Genomic DNA, 8,942 nt, shown 5'->3' on the forward strand with positions numbered 1-8,942 from the left:
TGCCTGATTGTGCCTGTGTGTGCCTCTGTGTGCCTGTGTGTGTGCGTGTGTGTGCGCGCCTGTGTGTGCCTGCGTGTGTGCCTGTGTGTGTGTGTGTGTGAGAGAGAGAGCCTGTGTGTCTGTGTATGCTCCTGTGTGTGCACCTGTGTGTGCACCCGTGTATGTGAGCCTGTGTGTGTGCACCTGTGTATGTGAGCCTGTGTGTGTGCACCTGTGTATGTGCACCTGTGCATGTGCACCTGTGTGTGCACTTGTGTATGTGAGCCTGTGTGTGTGCACCTGTGTATGTGCACCTGTGTGTGTGCACCTGTGTATGTGAGCCTGTGTGTGTGCACCTGTGTATGTGCACCTGTGCATGTGCACCTGTGTGTGCACTTGTGTATGTGAGCCTGTGTGTGTGCACCTGTGTATGTGCACCTGTGTGTGTGCACCTGTGTATGTGCACCTGTGTGCACCTGTGTGTGCACCTGTGTATGTGAGCCTGTGTGTGTGTGCACCTGTATGTGCACCTGTGTATGTGAGCCTGTGTATGTGAGCCTGTGTGTGTGCACCTGTATGTGCACCTGTGTATGTGAGCCTGTGTGTGTGTGTGCACCTGTATGTGCACCTGTGTATGTGAGCCTGTGTATGTGAGCCTGTGTATGTGAGCCTGTGTGTGTCCACCTGTGTGTGTGAGCCTGTGTGTGCGCGCCTGTGTGTGTGAGCCTGTGTGTGTGAGCCTGTGTGTGTGCGCCTGTGTGTGTGCCTGTTATGTGCACCTGTGTATGTGAGCCTGTGTATGTGCACCTGTGTATGTGAGCCTGTGTGTGCGCGCCTGTGTGTGTGCCTGTGTGTGTGCCTGTGCGTGTGTGTGTGTGAGAGAGCCTGTGTCTGTGTATGCACCTGTGTGTGTGCACCTGTGTATGTGAGCCTGTGTGTGCACCTGTGTATATGCACCTGTGTATGTGAGCCTGTGTATGTGCACCTGTGTATGTGAGCCTGTGTGTGTGAGCCTGTGTGTGTGTGTGAGCCTGTGTGTGTGTCCAGTTGCGAAAGCCTGTTGGACTTGGGGACTGTTTCCCTGACGTCCCTTCTGTTGGGACCACGTGGGTCCCCCGGACGGCGGGCTGGTGTGCCTGCCGGGCTCACCCCGCCGCCCCCTCCGCCCGCAGGAGCCCGCGATGACCCTGGACGGCGCCCCCCTGCGCCGGGCTCACCCTGCGATGACCGTGGACGGCGCCCCCCTGCGCCGGGCGGCGGGCCTGCAGCCGCAGCAGCGCTGGAGCGTCCCCGCCGACGGGGCCCTGGAGGTGCAGCCGCTGGAGGCGCCGCCGGGCCCGCGCCCCGCCGCCCCCGCGCCCGCCCCCGCCCCCGGGGCGCCCGGCCGCCGCAGCTGGTCCTCCGACTCCGCCGACTCGGCGCTGTCCTCCGAGCCCGAGGCCGCCGGCCTCCGCGTGGTGCTCCTGGGCGCGCCCGGCGCCGGCAAGTCCACGCTGGCCGGCATCTTCGCGGGCGTGGACGGCGCCGACAGCGACTGCGAGGTGCTGGCAGGTAGGCGGAGGCTTCCCTCGGGTCCGCAGGAGCCCGGGCTGCCTGGGCGCACAGAGCTGAGGCCTGCGGAGCCTTCTGGGCACCGAAAAGGGCTGGCGGGACAAGGAGCTGGAAATGTGTAGACACAGCTCCGGCCGGAGGGGGTTTCCGGGGTCCCCGCCCTAACGGGACTGGGCGGGTGGCGGGGGCGCTGGGGAACCGGCCAGAGCAAGAGGGCCGGCGCCCACCTCTGGCCCCTGCCCCTCCGCCCTGGGCTTTGCAGGACCTCAGCGTAGAGGCGGCTCTTCCCCGTGGCTATTCCCAAAACCAGCTGATTTGAGGAGCTGATCCATCACTTTGTTTCCACCAATATGAGCGTTCTTGGAGGGTGTAAGATAGTTTAAGATTTGTATTTGCAATAGTGCAATCTCATAATTTTTTTAAATTATAGCAATAATGATACATGTTTGTATCGAGTTTTACTATGTTTTTTTTTTCCCCCCCCCAAGACCGTTTTCCCTGCACCATCTCATGTAAGGTATTTATTATTGGAGCCAGGCCTATTTCCAAAACTGATTTGAGGCGACCTGGTCTCCAAAGTACACGGGTGCATGGGGGCCTCAAGCACATTCGTGCAAAGCATCATAGCGCTCTGTTCTGAACGTGATGGGAAGAGCTTCCTTGTCCGTGGTATCCATACCGCGGCTTTTAGCCACGGTTTCCATCTTAGCATGCCCGGCCAGGGTGGCTGCATGTCCCAGTTGGCAGCTGGGACATGAAGAGAGAACCTTCCAGGGCTTTCCCAAATGGCGCGGTCTGTCTCAGGGATAGTCTCAAGATATATATATATATATATATATATATATATATATATATATATATATATATATATATATATATATATATATATATATTATAGATTTTTCACAGAGAGGAAGAGAGAGGGATAGAGAGCCAGAAATATCAATCAGCTGCCTCCTGCACACCCCCCACTGGGGATGTGCCCGTAACCAAGGAACATGCCCTTGACCAGAATCGAACCTGGGACCTTTCAGTCCGCAGACCAACGCTCTATCCACTGAACCAAACCGGTTAGGGCTGCATAGAAATCTCGCTCCGTCCTTAGTACTGTCCGCTCACGTCCATGCAATGTTTATTCCTCCTGACCCTCAACAGCGTCAGGGAATTCACTGCTTCTTAAGGCATGTTCCGGTTCTGGGCTCTCAGTGATGGCTCATTAGGACATCCATGTCTCTTCTCATGCTGGGCTCTCGGGGACCGGAGCTAAACGAGAGCCAAGGGAGAGAGAGGGTCCCTATTGGACCACTGCTTTTCTCTCTCTTTGTGAAGGCTGGGGGATGACTGGGGCCATCTTTATGGCTCCTTCATTCATTTCATAAGCGTTTACTGAGCAAGCGCAATACTCCAAGCCCTGGCAATACTCAGTGAACAGCACAGACGTAAATCCATGTCATCACACTCGGAGGAGAGAGACATAAAGTGGTCCAGTAAGTTAGTTACACGGATTGCACGTTAGATGGCGATAAGCACAATGAAGAAAAGCAGAGCAGGAGGGAGGGATGCTAGCAGAGAAGAGGTGTTTAAATAGATGGCCAGGGGACGCCTCATCCAGAAGGAGGTAAGGGAACACGTCTTTTGGAAATTTGAGGGAACAGATTCCAGGCAAAAGGATCAGCAAGAAAAAGGATGAAAGAAAATAAAGTATAAAAGCGACACGTTTTAAATGTGAGTGTGAGAACAGAGTGGGATGGGCTCAGGTATGGAGACGATAGGGATCTTGTTTGCAAAAATTCCAGTTAATTCCATGAAGCCCCGCCCAGGGGGTTTTCTGGGACGGAGCGGCTCTGGCCCGCTGCCCGGTTCACCCTTCGTCCACATTCACTCTGGGCTCAGGGGCAGGGAGGGAGGTCTCCATTAGCAAGTGGAGCAGAGGCCGCTGCCCGTGTGTTCCGAGGGAAATGTATTTTTTTAAGGAAGAAAACAGAACAGGGATAGTCTCAAGATATTTTTTCTTGCATGTCTAAAGAGAGAGAGAGAGAGAGAGAGAGAGAGAGAGAGAGAGAGAGAGAAGTTTCTGAGCTCCAAGTTCCTGAAATCGCCAGCGGATGCCCAGTAGCCATCCCGCTGCAGGGCAGGTGGGTGTGAGGTTTGGGAAGGAGGCTGGCGGTTCCCTCGGGCAGGGAGTGTTTTCTCTCGGCATCGGAGCTTGACGCTGAGTCAGAGCTCTAACGTGAGTTTGCACTCAGACAGGGTTTTCCTCTATCAAAGTCCCAGGAATGACGCACAGGAGTGCCTTTCACGGCCAGTGGTCGGCAAACTCATTAGTCAACAGAGCCAAATACCAACAGTGCGACGACTGAAATTTTTTTTGAGAGCCACATTTTTTTAAACTTAAACTACAATATATAGGTACGAAAGTACATGGTTATTAACTTAATTAGGGTCCTCCTAAGCTGGCCTTTGCTAAAAACTCAAGGGGCCAAAGAGCCGCATGTGGCTCTCGAGCCGCAGTTTGCCGACCTCTGGTCTAGGGAATACAGTGCCAGGGGTCTTCAAACTTTTTAAAGTGGGGGCCAGATCACGGTCCCTCAGAGAGCTGGAGGGCCGGACTATATGAACTACTAATTCCTACTGTAACACCTCGGCTGCGCTCACTGCCCAAAAAACCTGGCGGGCAGGATCAGACTCCCCTGGGGGCTGCATGTGGCCCGCGGGCCATAGTTTGAAGACCCCTGGAATACACATTCAGAGGTGTTCTGCTTGTGAGTACTGGAGGAATAGACGTAGTAGAATGCTGTTGAAGGTGATAAAAGATAGTCATGTGCCTTATGAATACCTGGAGAGCTACATAATTCATTATATATTTAGTTAATTTATTTTCTAGCGTTGCTTTTTTTTTTTTTTTTTTGCATGATCATCTTCTATAAAAGTGTTCCTGTTTGCCTGACAGATACCACTGCTCTTTCTCTTTTAGAAGATACATACGAGCGAGCACTGGTTGTCGATGGGGAGAGCACGACCATCATACTCCTGGACATGTGGGAAAACCAGGTATGCGGGCCCCGCGCGCTCCGTGAATTCCTTCCGGCTTTGTCTGCCCATGGGCCGCTGGGGAGGAGGGTGACCTTGTGCTTTTTGGTGTTCCGGTAGAGGTAGATTCATTCTCTTGGTTAAAAGCTTTTACTTCAACTATGACATGATCTCACTCGTATGTGGAATCTAATGAACAAAATCAACTGATGGATAAAATAGATCCAGGGACACAGAAGCATGGGACGGACTGATGGCTCTCAGTGGGAAGGTGGGGAAGGCAGGGATGAGAAGAGAGAAACCAAAGAACTTGTATACATACATGCGTAACCCATGGACACAGACAGTAGCGTGTGTGTGGGGGGGTGTGTGCAGAGTGGAGGGAGTCAATGGGGAAAAAAAGGAGGGGACATCTATAATACTTTCAACAATAAAGATAAATATAAATAAAATGAAATGCCTTAACTCCCCAAATACAAAAAAGAGAAAGCTTTTACTTCTGAAGTATGACCCTGTTCTAAGGAGCAGGTCATTCACACATGAGCTCTGAATCATAAGCAATTTGTTGCAGTGATTTGCCCTCCGTTCTACAAAAAAAAATATTTAAAAGATATTTGATTTAGGGAAAGAGCCAACAAGTGTGAGTGGTAATTTTAAACTAGATAAAACCACATTATTTAAAGTTGACAGCCTCAATCAATACTAGCCTTCAACATTTGCCGTTTAAAGATTTGGGCTTCTGTGCATGGATGCTAGACTTTCTGTTTATTGAAAAACCTCCTCATTCTTGCAAGACAATTCTTAATGTGATCACCTGGGCGAGGCAAAGGGAGTTTTTGGGAAGTCAGAAAAGGCACATTTTTAGAAGTTTAGGCAGGGAATGGATATGTTTGGCAGTCACTGTATAAGTTACCAACGCAATTGGGCAGGAGACACTTTTTGGCAAGTATTTTATGGGCTAGCAGTCTGCACAGCCACCAGACAGGGTGCCTTTTGGGGAATTGGGACAGATTTCATGCCTACCTCAGACCAGCCAGGGTACGCTGGGGCTCACTTGCTTTGCACTCACGGGAGACCTTCTCCTTCCACCAGGGGGAGAACGAGTGGCTCCAGGACCACTGCATGCAGGTCGGGGACGCCTACCTGATCGTCTACTCCATCACAGACCGGGCCAGCTTCGAGAAGGCCTCCGAGCTGCGCATCCAGCTCCGCCGGGCCCGGCAGACGGAGGACATTCCCATCATCTTGGTCGGCAACAAAAGCGACCTGGTGCGGTGCCGGGAGGTGTCTACTTCAGGTGAGAGGACTGGTGCTGATGCCACAGGAACAGTCTCTGGGCCTTCTTTCAGACAGCTATTCTTCCTTTCCTCCTCGTGGAGGTGGGACCAGGGACTCACCGGAATGCTTTGTGGAGTGTTATGGGTCCTCTCAAACTCCTTCCTCCCCCGCCACTCAGCTCCGTGCGGGTGCTGCTCCCTGTTCATCTGGTCTACCTGCGGGATTCCAGGCTCCCCACACCCACAGGTTTCCCTGGGATTCCTCTAGGGAAGATATACGCAGGGGTTTTCTGGCAACCCCAAACCTTTTCTGCCGGTCCCTCCTGTTTTCCCTGGAGATCTCAGAGAGCTCAGAGAAGCAGAGGTAGGATCTTCGTGCGAGAAGGAGGGGGATACCTGACTCGGGGGAACTGGGTTTCATTGAGGATAAGAATCCTGCTCAGGCTGCCTCTAGTTCCTGTAGCCCAGTGGTTGGCAAACTCATTCGTCCACAGAGCCAAATATCAACAGCACAACGATTGAAATTTCTTTGGAGAGCCACATTTTTTAAACTTAAAAACTTCTTCGAACTCCACTTCTTCAAATAGACTCGCCCAGGCCGTGGTATTTTGTGGAAGAGCCACACTCAAGGGGCCAAAGAGCTTCATGTGGCTCGCGAGCTGCAGTTTGCAGACCACTGCTGTAGACCCTAAAAACACCCTCCTACCCTTTGCTTCCTAAACTTCAGTTGAGACATCTTTCGGGTTTGGCACAATGGTAAAAAAATAAAACACTGCATTACCAGCTCTGCTCAGGAGAAAAGGTATCTGGTAAAGGCTTAACGGGCACACCTTGGAGTGTCAGGAAATGAGTGTCTGTGGTAATCATTTTTATTTCAAACCAAACCTTGGGCACATGGTCATCAAACACCATGGAACATTTGCAGTTGAGGCTGTCCCAGGAAAGCTTGTACAGTTTGCTGAATTTGTGAATTCCTCAAATTATTATTTTTCCCCCCAAAATGGCTCATCAAAACTTTAAAACATTTCCCAAAGGGAGAAAGCCTCGTAGTAGGACTCTTACTTTCAATGCAGGAAACGGAGTCCAGAGGAAGAGTTAAGAACATGAGCTAGAGCATGAAGCAGGCCTGGCTTCCCAGATGCCACCCACAGGCTGTGCGAACTCCCTCAAGTCCTTAAAAGCCCGCCCTCCCCCAGTCTCTCTCTCTCTGAGAGGGAGGATGTATCTTTCACGATGGTGAGCATTCAGAAGGGTTTACAGAGCAGTTCCCAGCGCGTGGTAAGGGCAGTGGTCGATGAAGGCTGTGGTTCGGACTGTGATGATACATATCCCTGTTTTGATGAGCTGGGACCTTCTGTGCAGTGAAGGTGGTGGGCCAGGTCTCCTGCTTCCAGGAAGAGGCTCCTTTGCTTCTGAGGATGCCCTGGGAGGACACGTGTGTGTCCGAGGGGCTTCCCGCGCTCCCTGCATGTACGACCAACTCAGAGTTACTGTGAGGGCCACGTAGGACCAGGGACCCTCGGCGGGGCCGTCCCGCCCGGCCCCTCTGAGCTCTCCCTCCCTCTCCCCGCAGAAGGCAGGGCCTGCGCCGTGGTGTTCGACTGCAAGTTCATCGAGACGTCGGCGGCCGTGCAGCACAACGTGCAGGAGCTGTTCGAGGGCATCGTGCGGCAGGTGCGCCTCCGCAGGGACAGCCAGGAGAAGAACGAGCGGCGGCTGGCCCTCCAGAAGCGGAGGGAGAGCATCCCCAGGAAGGCCAGGCGCTTCTGGGGCAAGATCGTGGCCAAAAACAAGAGCATGGCCTTCAAGCTCAAGTCCAAGTCCTGCCACGACCTCTCTGTGCTCTAGGCGCCCCGAGCCACCCCGATGTCCCCCTCGGGGGCCATCGCTGAAGGCCATTGGGACCGATAATCTACATTAGATTGAATCCTTAACTATCGTTAGATATGGCCTCCCCTCCTGCAGCTGGGAGTGTGTGTGTGAGCCTGAGGGGCCACGGAATGCATGGGAAATGGGAGGTCTTCGTGAAGAGCCGCCGTGTATTGACAGGAAACGCCTGGCCTTGCGACTTGAACACCCAACACACCTGAGAGGATGTGTTTGGTGTCCACATGCGTTGCCTCTTTCCCATGGATAGTAGGGAATCGAAGCCTTAAAAGAACGCCTAGAAAAATAGCATTTCATTATTACAAATCTCCCCAGGGTTCTGCTATTTGAATTTGAGGCCACGGGGTCATAATCAGAAAAGGGTTTATTCCGGGAGGAAGTTCCTTGTGTCTGTGCAGCTAGGACGGTGGTGACTGTTATTGCTCCATCAGCGCGGTGGCAGGGAACGGTGGGCCTGCTGGGAACCAAACCTCGCAAACGGTGTTTGCTCAGCGCTCACAGCTGGGGATCCCAGAACTTGTGGAATTGCGGACTGACACATGTACCGCGATGGGGTTTCAGAAATTATATCTTCACTTCGGTGTCTTACCATTTTTTATTCAGGGCAGTTTATTTTCATCCAATGAACTTAGCCCATCCACCTTTTACATTGCATTATTTTTACCATCGTGAGGCCATCACAGAAGTACTTTTGAAATCTGAATGATTGATCATCGGGAGTGCCAAGTACCACATTTTTACAATGCGACCAAAGGCCTGAATTTTCATGACGCAAAAACATAAATACTTTGGGCACTTTGCGTTGACTCTTGTATCTCACAGCTCTGCTCTATTTATTGTTATTTTGCAAAAATAATAACCATTTTAACATTTGATAAAGCATATTTATGACATGTTTCTTAATAAGAAAAATGTCCGTTTTATTATCATTTTATATCTTTTCTAGAATATACAAGTGTTTACCTATATATCTTATAATAAAAGAAATAAAAATCTTTGATCAAAGGCGTTCTTACGTGTTTTTCTTCCCCAAATGATGATTACGATTACATATATATATATATATATATATATATATATATATATATTTTAACCTTTATTGACAGTCACAGGCCTCTTGGGCAGGCTCTGAGGTGAAGGAGGCACCTGCTGGGTACGATGACATATTTTGGTAGAGCTTGTAGAATGCTCTGGAGTAGGGGTGTCGAACTCAATCAG

General features: G+C 51.3%; 1 protein-coding gene across 1 annotated transcript; it reads left to right on the forward strand.

Annotated features, from left to right (window-relative positions):
• Nucleotides 1-1,141: 1,141 nt before the first annotated feature.
• Nucleotides 1,142-8,732, forward strand: GEM (GTP binding protein overexpressed in skeletal muscle). The gene is made up of 4 exons (XM_084864417.1): nucleotides 1,142-1,530; nucleotides 4,505-4,581; nucleotides 5,653-5,857; nucleotides 7,411-8,732. The coding sequence occupies exons 1-4, from the start codon at nucleotides 1,161-1,163 to the stop codon at nucleotides 7,683-7,685; spliced, it is 927 nt and encodes a 308-aa protein (XP_084720543.1). The 5' UTR covers nucleotides 1,142-1,160; the 3' UTR covers nucleotides 7,686-8,732.
• Nucleotides 8,733-8,942: the final 210 nt, after the last annotated feature.

Source organism: Pipistrellus hanaki (genome assembly GCF_964339955.1).
Source record: "Pipistrellus hanaki genome assembly, chromosome: 17".
In the NCBI taxonomy this organism is placed as follows: Eukaryota; Metazoa; Chordata; class Mammalia; order Chiroptera; family Vespertilionidae; genus Pipistrellus; species Pipistrellus hanaki.

Coding starts and splice junctions, on each gene's coding strand:
- GEM (XM_084864417.1), top strand. CDS start 1,161: ATGACCCTGGACGGCGCCCCCCTGCGCCGGGCTCACCCTGCGATGACC. Junction 1,531..4,504: donor CGACTGCGAGGTGCTGGCAG/GTAGGCGGAGGC, acceptor TTTCTCTTTTAG/AAGATACATACGAGCGAGCA. Junction 4,582..5,652: donor TGGACATGTGGGAAAACCAG/GTATGCGGGCCC, acceptor TCCTTCCACCAG/GGGGAGAACGAGTGGCTCCA.